The sequence below is a fragment of the Monodelphis domestica genome, chromosome 3 (assembly GCF_027887165.1).
Source record: "Monodelphis domestica isolate mMonDom1 chromosome 3, mMonDom1.pri, whole genome shotgun sequence".
NCBI lineage: Eukaryota > Metazoa > Chordata > Mammalia > Didelphimorphia > Didelphidae > Monodelphis > Monodelphis domestica.
This window is the reverse complement of record NC_077229.1, coordinates 318582169-318609813: the sequence shown is the minus strand read 5'-3', so window position 1 is coordinate 318609813 and position 27645 is coordinate 318582169. Positions and strand designations below refer to the sequence as shown.

Genomic DNA, 27645 nt, shown 5'->3' with positions numbered 1-27645 from the left:
AAATTTCACTTTATTAGGTAATTATTCAATTGATTTTTAATCATGAAATGATAACTTTAATACATGAATCACAAAATTTACAATTAAATGTAAAATTACAAATATTGCAGAAGAATGTTTGATGTTACTTATCAGAAAACAAGTAATAATATGAAATTATTCTTCTCAGGAATAAAATTTGAGTTTCCTTAATCTAAGAGCATTTTCTATACATAAAACCATAAATATAACCTAGTCTCATATCTGTATTGCTAAATGCATAATTGAATCAATTAATTGACCAAAATTATTAACAGAAAAGGTGGTGGTCATTTTTAATCCAAAATATTTTAATAAATAACTAAAAAAGAGATATGTTATCTAATTGTGTTTTATTAATTTGAAATTTCTGAATATTCTCTGTAGAGAGTTTAAATGGGAATAAAAGGGAATTCACTGATGAGGTCTTGCCCTATAAGATGAAGTAGTAATTCTCAAACTTTTCTGTTACCATTTAAAACAGAAAAAAAGTAGATTAGTGGAATAAAAAAAGTATACACAGTCATGGGTGAGAGTAATAGAATAAAAAGTTAATGTTGACCAAATAAAAATATTTATATAAATGAAATAACTTTAAAAATTAAAGCTTTAAGAGATCTGGTTTCAAATCCTAAAAAAAAAAAAAATTAAAGCTTTAAGTTTAAACTTTTACATGGTAGGAGTTTAAAAAAAAAAAGGTTTATTTTAATTTCTTTTTTCCCTATCACCCCATATGCCTCAAGAATTCTCATACCTTTGCAGTCAAGCTGAAGAAGCCTTTGGGTTCAATCATTTTTTCTACCACATTGCATTTTATGCCGGCAGTGCTATCATACTCATATACAACACCATACTCCAGGTGAACATTGTCCACAGTCAAACTCACATGGTCTTTCTTCCCATCAATGATAGCCATTGTATTGAACTTGTCAATTACTTCTAAAGTAAAGGAAAATTTTAATCCAGTCAAATCTGAGCAAAAAGTTTTCTTAGAATCAAATAAATTAAATTCAAGAGATCTTCAGTAAACATACATATGAAATCTACTATCCCAAAGTTAGGTAATTTTCCTTGATAATTCTTTTGCTAAGAGTATATATGCATATCATGAAATTCATAGAATCAAAAAAAAAGATTATAAGATTACATTTTTTTTAGAAGTAGAAAGGAGTTTAGATGTCACATAGTTAAAACTCTTCATTTGGGGCAGCTATATAGCACAGTGTATAGAAGTGTCAAGCCTCAAGTTCAAATCTGGCTTCAGACACTTCCTAGCTCTATGATCTTAGCCAAGCAACCAATACAAAAGTCATATTGATATACAAAAGTTTTATATACATATATGTACATATATATATGGCTCTATAGCAGTTTATCAAGCAGCATCTCCTAACCCCTAATATCTAGCCCTTTCCACTCTCCTATTTTTTAAATGATACTAAGACAGAAAGTAAGAAGAAACTGAGGTTGAATGATATTAAATGGTTTACTCAAAAGATTCTTCCAAATTTAACCTTTTTGATTACTCCAAGCTAAGAGTTAATACTGTTTGAATAATAACAATGATGCTTATCTCTCATTAATGTCATAAAACTAATTTAATCAGCCACTATATATAAGTTTAACTTTCTTATTCTAATGATTATGAGACTAGTTCAAAGATATTAAGTGCCTAAAACCATACTACTAAGATGTCAAAAAGCCATAACCCCAACCCCAGATTTTCTGATTTGAATTTCAATACTTTCTATACCACCCTAAACTGTCTCGCTATGATGACAAGCAAATGTGATAGGAAATGGGGAGTACATAGAATTACTTTCAAAAGGAGTATTATTATTAATGAGGAAAATATGGCATATCAAAAATGGAGCTTTAAGACTCCACCAAAAAAAGATAGACAGACAAATAGATAGATAGATAGATAGATATAGATAGATAGATAGATAGATAGATAGATAGATAGATAGATAGATAGCTGTAGACAGAACTGTTGGAGTCCAAATGCAGGCTGAAGCATGCCATTTTTCACTTTATTTCTGCCATGAATTTTTCTCTAGTATAACTGATATGCATCTTGTTTCACAATATGCTAAATAAGGAAATATGTGTTTTATAATAACACAAATATAACCTATATCATATTATTTGTCTTCTTGGGGAGGAGGAAATGAGAGGAAGGAAGAGAACATGTATGACAAAATGCAAAAAATTATTAAAAAATATGTTGATATGCAAAGATACATACATATATGTATATATAAAAGGCAATTCATCAAGCAGCATCTTCCCTATCCATTAGAACAAACCAAATACTTAAGTCCCTGCAACTAGGTAACATCATATACTATGTGGGAGGAGGAATGAATAATCAATAGACATCTAGTTAAGAAACTACTTAAAGTAGAATCACTATGGCAACAGATGCACACAGGCATCAATCAAAATTAGGTCAGATGATGACTGTCCTAAAAATATTAGTAGTTTAGAAGGAATCCTGAATGTCTACAGCATGATATCCACTGGAAATCATATGTATCCTTATTGGCATCTGGCAGAAACTAGTTTTAGTATGTTACATGTAAAAGGCTTTAAATATTATCCTTGAGAGTTTGTATTGTCTCAGAAAAGCAAAAGGGAACCACTGAAACTACTTCAGTAAAGAGATTACATGGTCATAACTATTTATTCTTTATTATAACTTATTTATTTATAACTATTTATCAACCTGGTAGCTGTGTGGCAAATGAATATGAAAGGCAAAAAAAAATAGAGAAAAAGAAATCAATAGTGTAAACAGTAAAGAATGCTGGATTTTGAATCAATAGGTCTTGAGTTTAAATTCTAACTTTGCCACTTCTATGTAGCATTGTTATATATGTAATATATATGTATATATATGTATAATATATATGTAACCTGTACTCTTGCTGGGTCTCTCCTTAGCTGATTTTTTATGGGCAGTGGGAGGATAGATAGGCCATATGAAATCTAAATCTGTGACTATTTCCAATACAACCATGCTCACTTAGAGGAAGGGAATTCATTTTCATCTTTATTTCCCTAGAGTCTAGCATGAAGCATTGTGCATATAGACCCTGTGAAATGATTTTTACAAAGTAATCAGGAAATCATTCACCCATATTGTTTACAGACCAAAAGGAACTCATAAACACTTAATTTTTTTCTTTGTATTCCAAGCGCTTGGCATAGTTTCTGGTACATAGTTTTTGTTCTTCAAACACAAAGAGAACCAATGATACCATATAGTAATGTCTTGATTTGTATATAAATTGGATTTAAGTGAGGGTGTGTTGCATAAAGTCATCAGCCTCATTGTCTCTTCCAGAATCAAATTCAGTGGCAAGACAAAAATCAAGAGGATTGGTGATGTCTTGGGATACAGTAGATAATCCTGGCACCTTTGATAAATAATCACTTTGTAGGCATTATACAGCACATACTTTAGACCATTTCACGGCCATTGTAACAAATTGTTCTCATCCACCCATTCCATCATGGGAACTCTTCACATGCCAGGGGTAGACAGCACCCCCCCCCCTCAATTCAACAGGTTTGAGGTCTATAGGTGGCCCTCCACCTGGTTTAGCCAAACTGCCTAAATGGTCCTGAAGAGATCTTAACAATCCCTCACAACTAGAGACACTAGTTCTCCCTTAATTCTCCATATTCACCTCTGGCATATAATAGGAACTTAATAAATACTTGTTGATTGACTGCATTAATTGCATTTTTCTATGCAAGATGTATCTATCAAGACATCATTCTTCATGCAAAGCTTTTCCTAAAACAAAGGGGATTTCTTCTAGTCTTAATTAAATTTCTTCTAATGTCACACTTAATTTTTCAGCTAGCATTTACAGCTATGTTCAAGTTTAGAAGATCTTCAAAGTTGAAACTCCAAATGGTTAATAATATAGTAGTGAATCATAAGGGAAAATGTGAAAATAAATTTATATGGATTATTAAATCCCCACTAAGTACCAGGCTCTATAGTAGGCTATGGGAATATAATTACAAGGAATGAAATAATGCCTGTTCTCTACATTCTCATGGGGACCTTGGTATTGTCAAATGGCTCAACATCAGAAACAGACATGTTTTTCTCATGGAAACAGTATTCAAGTAAATTCATTACCTCTGCTTTGTCATTTCATCCTAAGGACCACAAGAAATTTACATCTGATTTGTAATTTAAAACTCTTATATGTATATTGTAACCTCAATTAAAATGTGAGTTTCCTGAAAGTGGAAACTGTCTTGAATTGCTATTTAAATCTATACTGCTTAACACAGATCACAGCATATTTTTTTATGCTATGTCCAGCTTTCCCAACACATGTTTGAGGTTTTCTTGAAAAAGTCAGTGAAGTTATTTGCTATGTAATAGAAGGATTTGCTATGTAATAGAAGGATTTGAGAGGGGGAACAGGTGAAAAGAAGAGAGGGAAATGGGGAAAGAGGGAGAAAGAAGATTCTTCTTTCTTTCTCTTTTTCTGGGAGATAGCCAAGTCTTGTCCCCCTGACAGAGGGAATATGTCTCCTAAGAGAATAGTTCTAAGAGATGGGAGACACCTACTGTCACTTCCCTTCAGAAACCTGGGGTCACCCCACTATCAAGGAGAGATGTTGTTCCTTGGGATAGGCAGTTTGGATCCCTGGGATCCTGAGCTAACCTTCCCCTTTTGGGGAGAGATGTGATTCTCCCCAAATCTTCTCTCCCCTTTCCTAGTGTCAGAAACCAACCAAACCTAATTCTAAAGTAGCAAACAATTTATTTGTGTTCACACAGGGAAGAAGAGATGGGGTGTCAGGCAAGGAAAGGGGGGAGTAGGAAACCCTAACACTGGTCTCCTCTGCCTAACTGTCCCCCAAGTTCTCAGGGTTCAAGGCTGAGTGCCTTAAATCCTCTTCTGGCCAGTTGCTGGCTTATCCCTATACCTCAGCTAACTAGCTATTAATTCGGGAGTCTAGGAACAGGTCAGAGAGAGGGAGAAATCTCAGGGGAAGATCTGGATGGCTCTGGCCAGCATGAGTCCAAATCCAAAACCTCCTTCAGAATTCATCATCATGTATTCAAATCTGGCCTCAAATACTTAATAACTTGGTGACTCTGGGAAGGTCATTTAATACTGTTTGCCTCAGTTTCTGCCTCTATAAAGTGAGTTGGAGAAGAAAATGGCAAACCACTCCAGTGTCTTTGCCAAAGCAAATAAACAAACAAAAAACCCCAAATAGGACCTTGAAGCATCTGACACAAGTGAACAATAACAACAATAAATAAGGTGTTCTCATTGAAGGATTTTTGTTAAGGATCTAGATTTATGAGATAAAGACAAACTAAAAAAGAATGTTTTGAGGGGAAATGTCATACCTTCTACTTTGCAATCAAAAGCATCCCCTCCATCATCCCCTGGAGGTTTTGAGTTTGTTTTCTGAAGATCCTCTTGAGCACTCTCAATACTGTTATAGACCCACTGTATAGAATCTTGCTGAAAGGGAAAAGAATTTCAAAGAGTGTAAATGCTTTCTTATTGCATTCTTTCTTAAAAGTATGCAGGGATGTAGAACAAAACCACACAATAGAAAATGAAATTTCCTTCATGTTTTGAAAAGTATATGGTTTGAGGTCCTCAGTCCAAATCTAGCCTAAGATACCTCCTAGTTATGTGACCTTGATCAAGTCACTTAACCCTTATTGCCTAGTTCTTACTACTCTTCTGCTTTGAAACAAATACACAGTATTCATTTTAACATGGAAGGCAAGAGTTTAAAAGAATGAAAATGTGAAAAAGGTAAATAAGCATTATTTATACCAAAGAGTAGTGAAAAAAATAGATATTAGAAACTTATAACAAGTTAAATATTTTATTTTTAAAATTGTATAGTGAAATTTTTCAATTACAATTAATATAATATCTTTATCATAAAGTTTTAAAACATAACATCAATGATATATTGAGAATCCACTGATAATGGCATGATATATAATGATATAGATATCTTAACCCAGCTCCTACTACCATGTATTTCAACAGAGTTAGCTTTTTGGAATCAACCATCATTTTATCTACCTTGTATTCTTTATTTATCCTTGTAATACAATTCCTTCCTGAAAAATAGTAATAAAAGCAGTAATTCTAGTCCTCTTTAGAGAAAGCAGAGGGTAAAATTGTTACCAAGAAAGTGCCAGATATTGAATCACCTTAAAATTTGAATTCATTTTCCAGATATTACAGTGATAAAACTATTAAGTGATAGTAGTGAAATGTTTTCCAGTATTTATCTGAAATATCTATTTATTCTTTTAGCACCATGAATATCATGTTCCCTTAAATCACTAAAATATCTGATTAACCCTTGCTTAATTGTAGACTGATTATAAAGTTCATTAATTATTCAGGTCCTCTCATTCATCTTTTACTCCTGGCTCCCTGTCTTTTGGTCATTTCATTGATCAATAATTCCTTTGATGTAAGCTGGAGAAGTAAAAAGGAGCAAAACTTAAATAGATATTGCTACTGTTAAAATTTCTAAAGCAGGAAAAGATCTAGTGAAGAAAAATACTATATATTTGAAAATAGCATTTTTTGAAATTAATTATAACAACTAAATTTTCATTTTCAGCAAAATTCAGTAGAAAGGATAGCTGATTGTGTTGATAAACTTGTATCTAATACCAATTATTATGAATATATTTGTAATACCCACAAATTACATTTAGATTTTTATTATATGTAACATTAGTATACAATATTACATATGTATAAGTATGCATGCATTTCTCTGTTCCATCTGGGTCTTCCCCCTATAGTTTGGACCTAGGTTCAAATTGTTCTTCATTTCAGTAGAACCAGGACAAATTTCAACTGATATGCGGAGGAAGGATATTGAGGAGGAAGGATAATAACATGTGATAGCTGTGTTTCATAGTAGATAGTGCTGGGCTAGAAGTCAGGAAATATCTTCCTCAATCAAATCCAGTCTCAAGTATTTTCTAGCCATGTGACACTAGGTAAATTACTTAATCCCAATTCCTCAACTGTAGAATGAGCTGGAGAAGGAAATGGCAAATCACTCTAGTATCTGTCAAGAAAACTCAAAATAGGGTCATGAAAAGTCAGATATGACTAAACATCAACAATAATCTCAACAGGATAACTGCAACAAATAGCATTTCTTTATATAGTACTTTAAGGTATACAACCTATGTTTCCCCAACCATATAGTTAATCTTCGTATTACTGTTCTCAGTGTAAAGGTGATAAAAAATTAGGCTCAGAAATGCTGAGTAATTTGTTCAAGACTACATAAGTAGTATATAGCACAACTAGAATAGGAAAGCAAGTCTGATAACAAAAATCATGCTATATATCAAACTGTCTGTGTGGATAGAATTTTTGCTCCCAGAACTCTCTTACCTTTGCATCCTCATGTTGAGTACAAACACTGTGTGCATGCATACATAGGATATAGTTCTGATTGAACCTGCCTCCCTCCCTCTTCTTCTCTCTCTCTCTCTCTCTCTCTCTCTCTCTCTCTCTCTCTCTCTCTCTCTCTCTCTCTCTCTGTCTCTTCCCCTGATCGAAACTGCAGAAACTGACTTTGAACCAGGCAGGAGAATGTAATCACATGGTCTTCTTTTTGTTAGATAATTAGGTTTTCATACTTCTGTTTCCTTATTATTCTTTCTACTTCAAGTGATTATTAATAAACTTTCTATAATTAACATTTGGAGTTATTGATATTGATTTAAATCTTACATGCTTTAACTAGGATTGGATGATTTTTATGAGAATGAAGAAATCACATCTTAAAAATTATTTTTTTAAATGAAGAGCTCTTAATTATTCAAAATATAAAGAGAACAATGAGACTACTTGGCATTCATATAGTAAGTAAGGAGTAACTAATTACCTAGGTCAAAATGATGGAAACATTAAGGAGCAAAACCATTCTGCCAATTTGCTTTGCTTGACTATACTTATAGAAAGATTAGAAAGATTCTGTCCTTCTTTCCTCCCTTCATTTATTCTTCCTTTCCTTTCATTGGGTGGTTGGAGCTTAGAGGGGGGAAATAAATGCTTGATAACTGAAAAAAAACATTTTCAAAAGAAGTAATTTACTTATTTTAGGACATGATAAAAAACAAGTAGGGACCAAGTACAATTTAATAACCACCATAAATTTGGGGAAAGTGGATTTCAAAAAGTTTATTAAAATGAAGAATGCAGGAGTGGTTTGCCATTCTCTTCTCCACTTCATTAGACAGATTAGGAAACTAAGGCAAACAGGGTTAAGTGACTTGCCTAGGATGACACAGCTAATATCTGAGTTCATATTGGAAATCAGGTCTTCCTACTCCAGGCTGGGTGCTCTATCCACTGTGTCACCTTGTTTCCCTTCCATGCAAACTAGTCTCCTACTAAATATAACAAGTTTTACTTTTCAAATAAAAGCAAAATCATATTTTCTTAACTTTTTTAATCTCATAAATATTTAACTAAGGATCAAGAAACTACAATGCATGAATCATTGAGTTTCTTCTAGGACAGTGTTATAGCTTAGAAGTACAGGCATCCTTCAGATGCAGAAAGACATTCTATAAACTCCCACACATACATAACTCATATATAATTTTCTAAAGCATTACAGGGTCAGCAAAAATACCAAACCCTCAGAATTCTAATATGATGAAGTTAACGCTGACATTAAAATGGGAGTTTTTCTTAAAGTACCCACTAAATATGCAATGGCTCTATTCTATAACAAAAGAATGCTATCCTTTAAACTCACATTTTTGTGATGTAAATAACAATAGCCAGTTACATATGAATAAGGCCATCCTTATGTATTGTCAATATGAAACTTGAAATGCTGACTTTAAAACTGACTTTAGAACAGGAAATTAACATCATCTTACTATTATCTAATTACTGTGCTCTTCTGTTAATTTCCTGTTCTAAAGTCAGGGTAGGCATGGATTTCTACTCAGAAAGAAAAAGTTGACAAATAACTTTACAATGAAAGGGACAGTTACCTTCATAGGTCGCCTATATTTTCTACAAGCTGTGACATGGGCAATTACACTGGCATGTGTCTCCTTGCTGACATTAATTCCATTTACTTTGATTATGCATTGTCCAGGGTGAAGACCAGCAGCTGCAGCCACAGTACCTTTTAAAAAATGGAAAAAAATGCCAAAATTTAACTTATACATATTTTTTTTAATTTGTCATTTTTGTTGTGACTAAAGAAAATACTTTTAGTTCCTCACTGGAAATTAATTTGGGAAAATATTACAATCTAATTTCTTAAAAATGTTATCACAATGCCAGAAAGTCTAAGGTGTATAATCTTGTCAGTGTCACAGGATTAATATTATTCATTTGAGATATTTAATTGTCAATAACTTAACACTGAAGCAAAACCATAATGAAACAATTTACCATAGGCAATCAAAAGAGAAGTTTTGATGAGAAAAAAACTTGTAAAAATAAATGAATATATGAAGTGTTAACATGTATAATAATGATTAGATCTATTCTGTGTGGTAATTATGAAGTAAAAAAGGGCAACATGATATAAGAGACAGGAAGTGGGTTTTAGTTTGAAATCAGGGAGACAAGCAAGAATTTATAATTCTTAGATTTCTAAAACATAAAGGGGTCTTTCTCATTAGACAATGAGTTCCAAATTATCAGAAATATTCAAAAGCATGTTGTACTGTCATTTGATGAGGATTCTGTAGTGGGAGGGAGTCATGAATCATTGATGGAGTTAATTATGTGACTATATTGATCCCTTCCAATACTTTAGATAAAACTCTATTCTGATTAATGATATTTATCCACCTTTAACATCAAATATAAATCCTTTCTTCATCTTTTAAAGTCCTTCATAAACTAGTCTTGCCTCTTTTTTGATATTCTTAAGCCTAAAAATGGTTCTTTACTGTTTTACAAACAAGATTCATCTCTGGGAATTTTCTCTGGCTATTCTCCATCCCTAGAATATTATGCCTTCTCTTTTCTCATTTGTCATCCTTCAAGTCCCAAATAATCCCATTTTCTATGAGAAGTCTTTTTCCCAACCTCTCAACTTTAGTGCCTTCCCTCTGTTAATTATTCCTTATTTATCCTGTATAAAGATTGTCCATATTTGTTTACTTGTTATTTTCCCCATCAGATTGTGAATTCCTTGAGAACAAAGTTGTCTTTTGCCTTATTTGTATCTTCAGTTAGCATAGAGGGAAAACCCCTAATAGGAATTTAAATGCATATTGACTGATTGACAATTATTAATTTTTCCTGCATGCCATAAAAGCATTTTCCTATTAAAATTAAATTACCCTCAAAAAGACATACAGAAAAGCTACTAAGATATCATCTGGCTATCTCCTTATATGCATATCTAGCAACTTATTTTTTTTTGCTCTGATTTCAAAAGCTCTTCTTAAAAGGCTAGTATTACAAAACATGATTATTTTATTTGGACTTGGTTTATTTATTTTTTAATCTCCAATCTATTTTCTTACAGAAATAGTATTAAAGATAAGAAAACCTAAGTTGTTGATAAACTGACTGGAAGTTAACTGGTAGTCAAAGAAGGTTTATGTAAGGGAAATTTTCCTTCAGTTTAAAAGCAGCAAATGTTACAAATGAAGATGTTAGAAAAAAAGGTGAAACTGGTTCCCACATAAAGAAAGATACTACCACCACTCTAGTGCAGTACTCTACTCTGAGCCAAAACTTGCATCTGCTGTTCTGTAGACAGCCAAAGATAGCAGATATCTTGTGGGAAAATCTGTCCATCTCACTAAAACCAAGATAGTTCAGTCAAATTGCACGTTCTCCCTCATTTGTAAATGACATAGTCTATTCGTGTATTTCACTAAGGACATATGATGATTGATAGAAAGTTAAACTATAACAAGTGTATTAGCAAAATATACTTTGTTCTTATTAGATTGAGAGGCAAGTCTGTCTTTAGCCAATTTTTATATCTTCAATACTTAGCACAGTGCCAGGCACATGGTTGGCCCTTAATAAATGTATATTGACTGATGGCTTACTTAGAACCAATAATGATGTTAAGTGTGTTTAGCCAGCCATCAACATATAAAATTTGACTTTTTTCATATTTTTACAACATAAATATGGTTTTTTTAAAGGAAAAAAGAAAAGGCAACCACAAGTATATTTTATTCAGTTTTTGTTCTAAAAATACAGTTTGCTATGTTTCAGTCAAGAGAAAATCAAGTAGATTTTGTTCTACATTGTACTTTATCTGTTGTTCTGAATCTAACCTTTTCTTCAGTGATAATAAAACAGCCAGAAAAAAAGAATATTTGCAATTTTATAGTGATTCTCTAGGGCCAGAAAAGAGAAGATTTATTTTTACCTTAGGAAAATGAAAAATAAGGCACGTTTTGAAGCATTAGAAAACTAGTGTATCAAGAAGAGTCTTTAATCATCTATCAATCCATGTGTTCACAAATTTAAGAAAAAAACTATTTTAATAAGCTTTTATATAAATTTCATAGAACAGAATTTAGTATTTGATAAGACATAGCTTGTTTGAAAATCACAACATCAAATTTTTGCATCAGTTAGGATCATCTTAAATGTATAGATCTAATGTTCAAGTCAAAATGACTTAAATGTTGCCTTTTCATACTGATCATATTATTAATTATCAAATTTCTTAGTAAGTGTGGAGATGTGTTCCAGTATAGATATAACTTTAATTATAAAATTGCCTCATAAAATATATTAAATGATTTGCTATATTTGGCAACTATTTTCATACTTTTTTTAATTGAACTAGCATGGATTCAATAACTAATTTGTATATCTTCTTAAAGTGTTTATAACCTGAACAAACCATTTACAGTGGAAGTTAATATTTTTATTATGCAATTTAAAATTTCCCTTCCCTTTTCTTCATTGCCCTAGTAAGAGTTCAGTTATTTTCTGTATTAATAATTTTTAATCTTATAATTTTTATCTTAGAAATTTACTTTGGTAGGAATATGATTAAAATAGTTTATAACTGATGAAAAATGAATATATTAAAAATACCATGACAAAAAACCAATACAAACCATCCTTTAGCTAAATTAGAAAATTCATTGAGATATTTGTGAAACTATTTCTATTAGGAGCTTTGTAGCAATGATAAATAAACATCTTCACTGTGCTTAGTCACTCCATTCCAGGCCTACTCCTCACAATGAAAATACCTTCCACTCTAAAGGCCTTCCTAAAACCTCCAATTGAAGGAAGAGGTCTCAGGCTAAAGATGTTTTCATCCTTCACTGGGCTGAACATCTGACTCATTTCTGAAAAACTTTTTCTACCATGTTCCCAGGCCATGAACCTTCTTCCTCTACCTCATTTCCTTTTTAAGCTTTTTTTTACATGCTGACTTTCTTTATTACAATATAAGCTCTCTGAAGATAGGTATTTTCTTTTTCATGCTTCTAGTTGCATATCCACCCTTTATCAGAGTGCCTGGCTCAAGAGCTAATAAATGTTTTTGGCTGCCTAATGGAAAGAATTTTTTTTTTCAAAAGTGAAATGGAAACCAAAAAAATGTCATTAAAAAAATTATTGGTTTAAAAAGTGAAATGTGTGCACATTTAAAATGCTAACTGTATAACCCAGGTAGAAATTTGAAGAAAAAAGATATGAAATTAAAAAAAAATACTTGAAACTTAGATTGAATTTCATACCTCTTCCAACAGCATGTACCACAGAAGGACCAAATCCCCGAATCTGGAATCCAAGGCCATCTGCTGAATCTGGAATTTTCACTGTCCTAATATCAATCAAAACCCAAAATAAAATAACAAAGGTCCTTAAATGTCTTTAAAACACCAGTGTAATCACTATGCTATGTATATCCTAAATCTGTTATGAATTTATATAACAACATTAATATAAAATATTAAAAGTGAGGTGATTCTATTTTAACTATATGAAAGTAGAATATTTATACAGTAATAATAGGAAAGAACTGGATCTAAAATGGCTATTTAAAGTAATGTAGAAGCTTCACAAAAATCGGAAAGAAAAGATCAGAAAATAATGAAAGAAAAACAGAAAACTTACACTAAATAAGAGAAAAAAAACATCAGGAAGAAGTAGGTACACTGAAAATGAATGGCATATCTCACAGTAAAGTGAGATTAATCAAACTGTTTAAAATTCCAAGAAATATAAACTAAATATAAAATTGAAAAGAGGAAAATTAGAGATGGATAAATTGGTCATTGAATGACTGTTATGTTATAACTCAATATATAAAACATAATAAATATATATAATAAATACATAATAAATGAGTAGATAAATCCTGATATTGCAGATTTTTTTTAAAAAATAGTTTCCAGATGGGAAAGATATGAATATAATAAAATTATATGGGCTATAAAATCATGAAAAGAAATTTCAGTAGTACTTCAAAGTCACACTGAGTAGAATCAGAAGGAAAGTAGCATGAGGAAAATAGAAAAGTACTAGGAGATACTAGCACCACAATTACCCTTCAAAACTATTTGTTTGGTCAGTATATCATGTTGAATATTTCAATGTGGATCATTAACTAGGTTACGCTCTACAGGAAAAAGCCAAAATATTTATCTGATATTTAGTTATATAAGTGCACTAATAGAATGGAAAAAATATATTTGGAGGACATTAAGATCATAGATTTAGAAATGAAAGAGACCTTAAGGGGTTTCCAGTCTGACTCCTCCATGTCACAGAGGAAGAGAATAAGCCAATGAGAAGTAAAGTGACATTTAAAATTATGGATGTACTAAGTGGCAGAAATAGGATTTGAACCCAGGACCTCTAAGTCTAGTCATAGATCCTTCTGCTGCAGCAAACTATCCTTGATAGTGTTATTGTAAAATAATTTCCACAAATCTACATATTTTTCACATTAAAAGGACTGATACCAGAAAAATCTGTTTTATCAAATACCATTTGGTATTCAGGGCTGAGTTTACTTTCTTTGAATAGCACCAGACTCCAGCCTTTTTCATTATTTTGCCAGTGCCCATCAATGATACAATTCAGAATGAAAGAAAACTAGCTGTGAAAAGGAAAAGAGAACAAATGTCTGTTAAGAGTAATTATGAAGTATAGACAGAAGTCCATTCTTTTAATGGTGTTTTTTTCTTTTCTTGAAATAATTTAGAGCTTTAGAGCTTTGTTGAACTATTTGTGGTCTTGTATTCTCAACTAGCAAAAGTGGTCTCTGAGGCCTATTTGAGATACAGTCTGTTTGTAACTTTAATATTTTAATGGAATATGGATCCCATTCTGACCTCTACTGATGTCATTCTACTCTCCTTAGTATATAGCCTATGAAAACACAAATGTATTCTGGGGAAAGGAATATAGGCTCTCATTTTATTTAGGATGTCTACCTTCGGTGAACATATTTTCCTAGCTGCAACACCATACTGAGGGGGAAAAGAGAAATTAATTTACTGTACAAATTAGAAGATAGTATTTCCTGCAAAGATTAATATGTGTGTGGGATTACCTAGTCAGAAAACACATTGATAAAAATAAAATGGAAATCTTCTAAAGGTTCTTTAATATGTTATCAGGGGTATATAGAGTTAAAATTTTCAAAAAACCTATGATGATATTCAACACTACTTTTTTTATGAAAGAGTTCAACAGTAGAAAAAAGAAATCAAGATAAATAAATCAGGGAAGCGGAAAAACAAAAGTGGGGAGCTAAAGCAAAAATTGTAAGGTATATGAAAGCAAAGGTTATGAATTATATATGAGTTTAAAAAATAAAAAGAATGAGCTTTTCCTCATGTGTAAAATGAGATGAGAATAATAAATTACTTAGCACAGTCCCCCCACACATAGTAAGTGTTACATATAAATGTTAATGTTAGTATATAAATTTTAAATGTTAGGAAGAAGGAGATAAGTGATATTTTCTTTTTCTCTTATTATTAAATTCCTTTCCCCTATAACCCTTACAACTCTCCAAAAGTTAAAGTGGGCAGAGTTCAGGAAAGGAGGGGTGACTGAGACTGATCAGGAGACACATAATTAAGAATTTTCATACATGGGACAAAGGGGAATCTCAGGGTCAGGAGGAGGCATACTCTATAAAAGTGTTCTTTGTGACACCAAAAAAACAAGTTATAGTTGGTAAATAAAAACAAGATGGGAAAATACTCAAAGTTGTTTTTTTTTCTTTTCCTCACTGACTTAACTGAACGTATTTACCCTCTAAAAGTAAGTTTAGGCACTAAATGAAATAAGTTCATTCTTCCAGATCTTTTAAGTTTACCCATTACTTCAGAAAGCAATTTAGGAATGAGAGAATCCTTGTAACAAAGCATTGAACCTGATATGAGGCAAAAATATTTCTGAATATACCAAATAATTGACAGACAGGACCCCTAAATTAAATCTATTACTTTACTTTGTGTATAAAACTTTTAGGTTTTCATTCTAATTCTTAACGCAAAATTTGTGACAACCTTGATCATCTTAGAAGGAACTAAAAAGGGAAGGCAAATTAACAACAGTGAAAGGTGACACCTGAAACCTAGTATCAAAGGAAAAGTTGCAAAACGTATGCCATTCATTATATCAAAACAGAATAATGTGTTTTATTTATTATTTTTCTTCCAGAACTCCTTCTACCAATTAAAATGAAGACCTGCTCTGCATTTATACTCTTAGAGATCTATAAAATAGGAAAAGGTAAAGTAATTTGCCCAAGGCATATTATCAGTACCAGTCAGAGGAGGAATTTGAACCCAGATCAACCTGACTCTAATGTCAACCCTATCCTTCCTATACTATGCTATTTCTCAAAGTAATAACAAATTTTGAAGAAGGGATTACATCTTGTTCTTCTCTTGAAGAAAACTTGAAAAATCTAGAAGTATTGTCAGATATTTCAAAGGCAAAATATTTTTAAATGGGTGACTACATTCATTTTTTCCTAAGGAATATCTGCTTGTTATTAATTTCTGTGTTTTCTATTCCAGCAGATTATTGTAATCATGAATTAATCTATTCATTGAAATAAATTTACTGAGGTCTTACCTAAGATTTATGAGAAAGTTTGAGGTAGTGATGAATAAAAGTGAATTTCCTATCCTCAAAGCTCATAGTCCACCAGGAAAGATACAATGGAAATGGAATAAAAAATAACTCTCTAAAATAAAAGTGGCAAGTGTGAGAAGAGTGATAAATAAACAAAGGAATAAATTTAAAAGTTTTCACAAATTTACCTATTAGTTGACCAGATTATGATGCATTACCCATAACATTTAAATAAATAAAAAGTATGAGAAGCCCATAACATAATAATTAGAAAGCTGGCCAGGAAAACCTAGTTTTAAATTCTGGGTTTAAATCCTAGTCACTTGATTTCTTAGAGCTCTTGGCATCACTCAAAGTCTAGAAATTATAGAGGAGTAGCTGACCTATATTTGTAGATAGAGTTGCTTACCACAACATTCTCTATACTAGAGAAATCTATGGTTTAGGAATTATCCTTATCCTGAAAACCAAGACGCATCTCATAGAGTTACTGTGTGACCCAAATGGAAACAATAGCTATAAAGAATTATATGAGTTATTACTATTATAAGGATGAGATAATGAAGGTACATATTTTCACTAGAGGGAAGAATTTTAAGCCAGAAATTTAGTAAAGTTGTAGCTTCTTGTAGTTCCTCATAATCATCTCTGTTGTTACTATAAAATAAACTTGAAACTTTCAGACATCCACAATTAACTAACCTGCTTAACTGCAAAATATTTTATCATGATAAGTAGTATCATTTCTCCTTTTATTTCTTCTAAAGGCCTCTGTTGGATTAGGTAGGTAGCATAGTGAATAGAGCCAAGACTGCAGTCAGGAGGAGATTGAATCAAATGTGATCTCAAATACTTCCTAGCTATATGACCCTGGGTAAGTCACTTCACCTCAATTGCCTAGCTCTTGCCACAATTTGGTCGTAGTATTGATATTAAAGCAAAAGGTACAGATTTTTTAAAAATAATAATAATACATTAAATAAGATAAAGGATTCTGTTGAGTAGTTATTTTAATCTAAGCAAAAAGGTACTTAGTTTCAGGTACTAGCAATTGTATTACAGTGTATGTCTTTGCTATTTTACTCATCTCTATCCATTTTTTAAAATAGAAAATAGAACAACTTACTCCCTTGGTTTTGTGCTCACAAGAACACGGAGAGGCTTTTTGCTATTTAAGCATGATTTCAAGAAGCAATCCACTTCATTGAAAGGTCTCATAAAAACTAGGTCACCATTAATGGCAAAAATCTTCTTTCCAACTTCCATTCCAGCCATCTAAGAGAGAAATAGAAAGGAAAAAATCAAATTATGCTTGAAATAATAAATTTGTTTTTGTTTACTAAAAACCCATTAAAACTGAAAATTGAAATACAACACTGCAAACACATTTTCGAGTTTGATAAAGTTTCACACATAGGGGAGAGAGAGAGAGAGAGAGAGAGAGAGAGAGAGAGAGAGAGAGAGAGAGAGAGAGAGAGAGAGAGAGAGAGAGAGAGAGAGAGAGACGCAGAAAAGCTGGATTTGTATCATAGTCCTGACATTTCTCAGCTGTGTGATTATTCATTTCATTTTTAAAGTATTAAAGCATTAACTATATAGCACTTTTCTAAGCATGGAGAATACAAATATACAAATAAAATAGCCCCTGACTGCAAGGAGCTTACATTCTTGATCAAATCACAGATTCTGTCATGGAGGTATGTTCGGAAGGAACTCCAAAAGACAGACCTTCTCATTGTGCAGATAAAGAAACCCATCCCAAGACCTAGGGAAGTGAAAGGATTTGCTCAAGGGGTGTATTATACACTTCTATTTCTATTAATGTCAGTCAGTGTCTAAGGGCAGCTAGATGGGGCAGTGGACAGAGCACAAGTCTCAAGTCAGGCTCATCTTCCTGAATTCAAATCTGACCCAAGACATTTACTAGCTATATGACCCTGGGGTAGTCACTTAGAATTATTCACCTCAGTTTCCTCATCTATAAAATTAGCTGGAGAAGGAAATAGAAAGCCATTTTAGTGTCGTTGCCAAGAAAACTCCAAATGGAGTCACACAGAGTTAGATATGACTAAACAACAACAATCCATTTAAGGATTTAATGAACGTTGATAGAGGTCTTAAATGTGTCTTTGTGCACAAAAATGCACAAAGTCAATCGTCATCCTCGGTTACCGAGAGACTACGACAATGATAGAGGTCTTAAATGGTATACAAAAGAGTTTCTATTTGTATAAGGTAGAGTTCCTCTTAGGTACTGTATGATTCATTGAAAATTGTTCACTGTATTTTATAACCTCCACTCTATCTCCTTTTGTTTAAGCTTTTATGTTAACATTCCTGGAATATGTTCCTTCCTCACTTCTGCCATTCGTCAAGTTTTCTGATCACCTTAGCTTGGGACACCCAAATATACCTTGTATATAACAATGAACTACTACAAAGCAGGGACTATTGTTGGCCTTTCTTTGGTTCATCACAATCCCTGGCACATATTAATGTGTCTCAATTAATTGCTTGAGCTAAAGATGTTTAAAAAAGGTCTCAAGGCTGAAAGACAAAACAAAACAAAAACATTTCCCCAATGAGCAGCAAGGTGATTCAACGGAACAAGCACTTATTCTGAAGTTGGAGAAACTAGATTTGAATTCTAGCTCTTCTAAGTTATCAAAATAAGGTGGAGTGGAGTAAATGATCTCTAAAGTCATTGGGAAAAGCAATGGCTCAAGAGTCAAGGGTCTTCAATCGAAGGCTGCCTTTGAAAAAGTGTGTCCCTTAATTTCTTGGGGATGATTTGCTTCAAATTGATGGAGTGGCACTGGCCAGCATCTGAAATCTTTTAAAGTTCTAGAACTATGATCTTATAGTCTCTTCTATCACTAAACTATGGTGTTTAAATGAATGAATAATTTGACACACACAGACATCTATCATCCTCCTCCTCCTCCTCTAACTTTCTTTGGGCTATAATGAAGAGAAAATGAGACATTTGTAAGTCACTTTGGAAACCTTAAAATGTTATATAGAACTAGTAAGTTATTTATGTAGCACTTTAAGGTTCACAAAGTAATTTACATATGTTACTTCTTATCCTTACAAGAATCCCATGAAACAGGTACTATTATTATCCATTATTTTTAATAATCCTTATGCTCTGTCTTAGAATTGATATGAATTACTGTTTCTAAGGCAGAAAAGCAATGAGGCAAGTCACACAGCTAGGAAGTGTCTGAGGTCAGTTTTAAACCCAGGACCTCCCATCTCTAGACGTGGCTCTCTATTCACTGAGTCACTTAGCTGCCCCACATTCCCGTTTTGCCAACTAAAGAACGAATACTGAGATAGGTTGAATGTCAGAAGCAAGATTTGAACTAGAGCCTTCTAGAATCTCAAGTTCTGTACTCTATCCTCCCTGCCAACTAGGTCCCTGCACTGTTAAGTGAAATAGCTTTTCTGTGACCATTATTCAAATTAATAATCTCTATCAAGTTGACATTATGAGCTAGAAAATGATCCTACGAAATCAGTTCCAACTGCTGAGGGTCCATCAAAACTACTAGCTCTAGTCTATTGTATTATAAGCAGGTTTTATGAATGAATTTTGATTTATTGAGCCAATCAGTTTAGAACTCCATGTGAATAGGGCATGTACATCATCTTGAAATCATTAAAATCATGGTGGGAGAAAACTAGATGCTGTCAGATAAGACATTTATATAAAAGGTTAACAGGACTGCCACTCATTCTTCCCAACCAGATGGCATATGAAAAATATAAAGTGGGAAGAAAAATATTACATATACAAGCAGAAAATAGATTTATAGCATCTTCATTAGTCAAAAATGGACATACATAAACTTCTTATCATCAACTCCCACTGACTCCATATAGGAGGTTTCCTGTGTAAGAACAGGGCTATGCTGACTATTCCACCCATTTAAAATTAATTAACCTTGTTAGGTTAGAACATTGAACAACTCAATTAGGACTGTGTCCAACTGAAGAGGACCTGGGCATCTCTTTGCAATAATCAAAGTCAGTGAGTGAAAATACTGCTCATACCCTAAAAAAATTATGTAGAAAGAAGGATCCATTTTAGAACCATATAGAAACCCAAAGGGTCTAAAAGCCTGGAGTAAATTTACCTGGAGTAAATTTGGCATTCCAGCATACTCCAAAGAAACAATGGTAGTACTGAACTGTAGCAAAGAAGGGGGATACTAAGAAGAATCATCTGTCCACTATAGACATTGTAGAACAGAATACAAAGGTTCAGAAAAGTCCCTAGAAAGGACTGGGTTTTTCTTCAACTTCTCTTCTTGATTTTATCTAAACACAGAAACTCTAATGAAATTTACTGCTTAGTTAATCAAACATTTCCAGTATGTTGAAATTTTCCTCAACCTCAAAGAAACTAGAAATTAACTAGAGATAAAGTATACAAGTAAAACAAGACAAATATTCCAACTTCTGTTGAAGTGTTAGGAATTTTTCTAACTTGAGAACTCAGAAAAAAAGTGATTTGAATTTGTAACTTTTTCATCTAAAATATAGTCCATAAAGCTGAAGAATGAACCTCATGCCTAGAGGGACTGTTATTTTGCAGCTAGACTTAAAAGAATCCAATTAGTTTAACAAGTTCTTACATTTGTCATCCTTTTGTTTCTCCACTCTTGATCATAATAGTCCATCTCCTCTACATAGATCTAAATCTCTTCTCTAAAAGCAATTTAATATTTCTGTTATTTTTTAAAGAGGGGTGGGGTATTATGGACAGCTAGATGGCACACTGAATAGTCCCAGGCCTTCAGCCAGGAAAAACTCAGATTCCAGAGTTGGGGAAGGGAATAGCAAACCATTCCACTATCTTTCCTATGAAATCCTCAAATGGGGTCACAAGGAATCAGACACAATTGAAATGAATGAATAACAATAATAAAAGATAAGAAATGTTCCCTGTAGTTTCAGATAAAATCATAGTAAGATAGATTTATTTAACTGTTTTATTTCATTCTAAAAAACCTCTCAGGAAATGAGTAATCAGTAAAATGTACAATGTAAAAAAAATAACTTATCAATAAAACTTTTTTAAAAAAACAATTTAAGACCCACCCTTTTCATGTAACTTTCCCTGAATATCTCAGCATGAAATTATCTCTCCTTTCTTTGAATTCTTTTTCTGCTTAACTCTAATAATGATTATGACACATTTAATTATTTGGAGGGGGAGTGGAGAGGAGAAGAGGAAATAATATAATTAAGTTTATTGACTTCTAAGGCATTTTATTCAGTTAAAAAGTTTACAAATTCACTATTTGTTTCATTTGTACAACCTTATCTTTCTACCAAGATTGTAAGCCCCTGAGAGGCAGGAACCATATTTAATATTTTTGTATCCCCCTAGAGACTAAAGGCAATGCTTTATTTTTGGCAATGAATAATAAGTGATAAATTATAATTTATTAGAATATTTTACAATTGCTTCTTTTCTACTTTCAATTAGAGAAATTATTTGAGTTCTCTCTTTTGGTCTGTGAATAGGACAAAGCCATCAACTAAAGAGGAACTGTAGCTAAGAAAAGGACATGAAGGAAATTTCCAAATATCTTCTAACATATTACTACCCCCTTTATGGTCCTAAAGCACATATAATCCTGAACAACATTTATCTCTGGTTTTGTTCTCTATCTTGATCCCAAATTAAAGGGTTCTGAAAGTTATGTTAACTACTAAGTACTTTCAGACTACCAGAGGACTGTAGTAGTATATTGAACCAGTTTCTGTAAACAGCAACCCAACCTAGAAATTCGAGAACATAAGCTACCTAGAATATGTAGACAGACTGAGAAACTGTTGGTTAACAGATATTATGATTCAAAAAAAGAACTACTAATCTGTAATGGTTTCCATTGAATATAGTAATAAGTGAAATAAAAGAATATACTGAAAAAGTATGCTTCAGAAAGCCAGGTAGCTAAATTATAAGACTGAAGACATCTAAGTTTTATCTAAACATCAACCCATTCACACTAATTGATTCACCAGTGGAAAAGCTAGTAGAAGTTGCTTAATTGAACAAATTCTACTAGAGAACAAATGTCATTAATGCTAGGTCCAGAAGGACTGTCTTTAGGAAGATTTCCTTTGGAGAGGAATGTTTTACCCAAAGGGCTGCAAGAAGCTAATGCAAATAGTTTTCTTTTTTTTCTAAGACTGGACCACTTACCAAGATACTGATGAAAGGATATGTAGTTTGATAGAATTCTCTGTATGTACAATTTTGGATTGAATTTATGTAAGTGTTAGTGAGGGGATGAAGAAAAATCTTGAATAAAAGATTCATTAAAGTGGATAATATTAACTTTGTTGGAGTCAATTACCCTGTGAGTATTCTGAGAAGTCTAGAATAGAACTCTCACTTCCATTAGTAAATAGTTGAAATTTTTGTGCTATTACAATTGCTAGAATTTAGATATATTATATCTAGTATATTATTACTTATATTTAGATACTATATTTATGTTATTTTAGACATTATATTTAGATATAATACTTTGGAATTTTGAAAAAAGATGTGTATAATTTTCTATCAATGAAAGTTATTCAAAAGTAGAATGAATTACTTCACAAGACAATGGGTTTCTTCTCACTAAAATATTTTTTTAATCAGGACAATCTTTTTTATCAGTGCTATTTGTCAAATTCTTGTTCACATATTGATTGGAGCAAATGGCCTCTGAAATCTCTTTTAACTCTAAAGTGTCTGAAATATAATAAGATTTACTACCAAGTGCTACTGCACATATTATTCTGTCCCTATAGAAAGTATAAATTGGAAAATATTTATTTGATAATATTCTGCCTTAAATTTTGATTGCTCTTGAAAGTGAAGCAAGCAATTCCACAAGAGATTTCTGGATATAAAATATAGTGTACGTTTAGGTTGCCTTTCCTCTCAAGGTTGATAGAAGAACATGAATGGTTCAGTGAAAATACATCACCACTAATGGAAATTTCAACCCAAAGCAATGTCTTATTGATTGTGGATCACTAGCATTATCTTCATATAGGAAGGAAAACACATTATGGTTTTCTTAAATATCATCAGGGTACAAAGCTGAAATATATTATATATACAAGGAAAATAGAACTATTCTATAACTACAAGTACCATGTAATCAAAATGAGAAGTGGAATTACAGATATATAAGGTAACATGACAACATTTAGAAGAACCCATATTTCTGGAAGTAAATACTATGAGCTACATATTGAATACATAATTATAGAGAGGAATAAAGGGTGAAGGGATACTCATTATAGAGTGGGTAATTATTATCTGACCTCTATTACCATTATCTTCAATGGAGAAAATGTTATTTTGTAAATGAAGATGATTTTTTTTCTGTTCACATTCCTCCCATTAAAATCAGAGAAATATGTATTTAATTTGGAAGTCAGAAACACTCTGGAAGTAGATAATAGAAGGCATGGGGATCCAAAAAAATACTTTCTCTACAAGAGTTAAATAAAATTCCTACTCAAACATCTTTCTCCATCAGATCTAATCCAGAACTTATAAAATACTAATAATAGCAAATGTTTATTTGATGGTTTAGGGTTTGAAAAAAAAGAATCAGTTTGAACCAGCTCACAAGAGACAATGACTAAATTTTAAATTTTCTGCATTGACCCAGAAATAGACTTAGTTGTTAAAATTGGGGTTTTTATTTATTTATTTAACTAATTAGACATATTTTAAAAAGTGTTACTCAAGATTAAACTTCAAAGTGTGCCCTGATGATTTTTTTTTCATTTTTTGGCAGATAAGATAAGTTTATTCATAAGCAAACCTCTGGATTTAACCATATTATCTCACTTGATCATAACAACAACCTGTGAATTACATATTATTGTACAGATAATGAAACTGAAACTGAAAGAGGTTAAAGTGATTTGTCAGGGTACAAAAATCTATGAAGTGTTTGATGAAAGATCTGAATTCTGATTCTACTGCAAAATTATCTCCACTATTGCTGCCTCATAGCCTATTTAACATAATTCCCATACTTAATGATTTTGTCTAGTTCCAGGCTGACCTCAAACAAAGATAAAAATAAAATAGCATCTGCCCTCAAGAAGCTTATATTCTAATGAGTGGCATAACATCAAACTTTAAAAATGTATGCATGTATGCATGTATGCATACAAAAATGTATGGATAGGACGAGCCAATATAATAAAAATGACCATCCTACCCAAACTTATTTATCTATTTAGTGCCATACCCATTGAACTACCAAAATACTTCTTCACTGATTTAGAAAAAACCATAACAAAGTTCATTTGGAAGAACAAAAGATCAAGGATATCCAGGGAAATAATGAAAAAAAAACACATATGATGGGGGCCTTGCAGTCCCTGACCTAAAACTATATTACAAAGCAGCAGTCATCAAAACAATTTGGTACTGGCTAAGAAACAGAAAGGAAGATCAGTGGAATAGACTGGGGGAAAGAGACCTCAGCAAGACAGTATACGATAAACCCAAAGATCCCAGCTTTTGGGACAAAAATCCACTATTTGATAAAAACTGTTGGGAAAATTGGAAGACAGTGTGGGAGAGACTAGGAATAGATCAACAACTCACACCCTACACCAAGATAAATTCAAAATGGGTGAGTGACTTAAACATAAAGAAGGAAACCATAAGTAAATTGGGTAAACACAGAATAGTATACATGTCAGACCTTTGGGAGGGAAAAGGCTTTAAAACCAAGCAAGATATAGAAAGAATCACAAAATGTAAAATAAATAATTTTGAATACATCAAACTAAAAAGCTTTTGTACAAACAAAACCAATGTAACTAAAATCAGAAGGGAAACAACAAATTGGGAAAAAATCTTCATAGAAACCTCTGACAAAGGTTTAATTACTCATATTTATAATGAGCTAAATCAATTGTACAAAAAATCAAGCCATTCTCCAATTAATAAATGGGCAAGGGAAATGGATAGGCAGTTCTCAGATAAAGAAATCAAAACTATTAACAAGCACATGAAGAAGTGTTCTACATCTCTTATAATCAGAGAGATGCAAATCAAAACAACTCTGAGGTATCACCTCACACCTAGCAGATTGGCTAACATAACAGCAAAGGAAAGTAATGAATGCTGGAGGGGATGTGGCGAAGTAGGGACATTAATTCATTGCTGGTGGAGCTGTGAATTGATCCAACCATTCTGGAGGGCAATTTGGAACTATGCCCAAAGGGCAACAAAAGAATATCTACCCCTTGACCCAGCCGTAGCACTGCTGGGTCTGTACCCCAAAGAGATAATGGACAAAAAGACTTGTACAAGAGTATTCATAGCTGCGCTCTTTGTGGTGGCCAAAAACTGGAAAACGAGGGGATGCCCATCAATTGGGGAATGGCTGAGCAAATTGTGGTATATGTTGGTGATGGAATACTATTGTGCTAAAAGGAATAATAAAGTGGAGAAGTTCCATGGAGACTGGAACAACCTCCAGGAAGTGATGCAGAGCAAGAGGAGCAGAACCAGGAGAACATTGTACACAGAGACTAATACACTGTGGTATAATCGAATGTAATGGACTTCTCCATTAGTGGCGGTGTAATGTCCCTGAACAACTTGCAGGGATCCAGGAGAAAAAAACACCATTCATAAGCAAAGGATAAACTATGGGAGTGGAAACACCGAGGAAAAGCAACTGCCTGAATACAGAGGTTGAGGGGACATGACAGAGGATAGACTCTAAATGAACACTCTAATGTAAATACTATCAACAAAGCAATGGGTTCAAATCAAGAAAACATCTAATGCCCAGTGGACTTACGCGTCGGCTATGGGGGGTGGGGGGGAAGAAAAGAAAATGATCTTTAACGAATAATGCTTGGAAATGATCAAATAAAATATATTTTAAAAAATGTATGCATCATATATACAAAAAAATTAAAGGGTGTTTAGAGGAAAGTATGAGGTTTCCTTTCATCCTACATTTTGTAAATTAAACATAGTAGTAGTCTCTCAGTAACCGAGGATGACGATTGTCTTTGTGCATTTTCATCTATGATAGATGAGTGTGCACAAAGACACTTGTGCGTGAAGGAGATTTAAGTGGAAAAGTCGATGCACAGAGACAGTCCCACTCTCTCGGCGTTGGAAGCCTGGGTCCAGTGGCACGAAAAGTCATTACACCTGGAGACTTCCTCAGCTGCCTTGGATGGCCCTGTTGTCTTTTGTGCTCCAACATGCCCTCAGCACTCCACAGTGCTTTGCTGCGTCACCATCTCAGCCGTTGAACCTTCTTATTGGTTTCTTCCATCTGTTCCGCCGAAGCAGTCTTCACATGCTGGGTGAGCAAAGCCCTGGTTCACCAGGAATCGATGACCGGATGGCTACCCTCACAGGGTTTAGCCGGCCTGTCGAAGCCATTGCCCGGGGTGTGGCCACTGCTGCATGCTAGCAGCTACTGGGAGCCACAAGTGAGAGCTGGGTGTCAAGTGAGGGACAGAGGCTGGAGAGCTGCCCTAGGAGGGCACAACAAGCCCTCCATACCAGAGATACTAACCCTCCCTGAACACCCCATACAAAATCCTGATATATCCATATATATTTATTTATTTATTATCAGAAATACTTACCTCTGCATTTGATCCCTTTTCCACTAATTTAATTATCGGTACTTTATTTTTATCTTCTAATCCAAAGCCATAACTTCCCTCATTAGATTTAATCTAAAATAGGATAAAAGTTGGAGTTATTAAATCAGATGAAGGGAAAGGTAAATCTCAAATGGCATAGTATAAGTATAATAGCATTAAACACATTGCTATTATTTTCTATTATAATCTATTAGAGAGGAAAATCAATGGATCATATCAATCAACTTACCAATAATGATTTAGCAATAACATTTTCCACAACTTTTAAATCATGCTTCATAAGTCTATGCTTCATATTTGATCCTTCCATTTCTTCATCCGCAAAAAAACGAAAAAGTAGGGGCTCATCTTTGAATTCACTTTTTTCAAGAACTAAACAAAAAGGCAGGTTTAGTTTTTTTCTAATTAAATTAAAAACAAAAATAGAAACTTTAAATCACTTGACACTAACTGAAAATATTAATGGCCTAGATTGTATGTTCTATAGAAAAGTTAGGCCTCTACTTAAATTAATAAGAATACCTCCTTTCCCCAGAGTGCATAACTCAAAGGATAACTATTTTATTTAAGCAAACTATTATCTCAGGAAATATGAATTTCAAAAGTACAGAACACTTTCTAATTTTAACAAATTTGTTATTAGCAAAACCTGTTGTTCTTTGAATGACATTTGCAGTTAAACAGATCATAACCCTGTATCCAAGAATGTCATGAAACCCCTAACATGAGAAACCAACTGAGGACATAACCATGCCCTTAACACATAATTATGTGTTTTGGAAGTTTAGTAAACATTCTTAGGATGTTTTTAAAGTCCTAA

At 32.9% G+C, this 27645-nt stretch overlaps 1 protein-coding gene across 1 annotated transcript in view; it reads right to left on the bottom strand.

Annotated features, from left to right (window-relative positions):
- The window catches only part of PREX2 (phosphatidylinositol-3,4,5-trisphosphate dependent Rac exchange factor 2), a 421865-nt gene that overhangs the window by 176403 nt on the left and 217817 nt on the right, over window positions 1-27645 (bottom strand). The window contains exons 16-22 of the mRNA XM_007487009.3: window positions 27055-27197; window positions 26805-26897; window positions 17266-17414; window positions 12776-12861; window positions 9080-9216; window positions 5414-5531; window positions 773-957 (exon numbers count right to left, since the gene is read on the bottom strand). Coding sequence (XP_007487071.1) covers window positions 773-957; window positions 5414-5531; window positions 9080-9216; window positions 12776-12861; window positions 17266-17414; window positions 26805-26897; window positions 27055-27197 — 911 coding nt within the window. The remainder of the gene's footprint in view (window positions 1-772; window positions 958-5413; window positions 5532-9079; window positions 9217-12775; window positions 12862-17265; window positions 17415-26804; window positions 26898-27054; window positions 27198-27645) is intronic.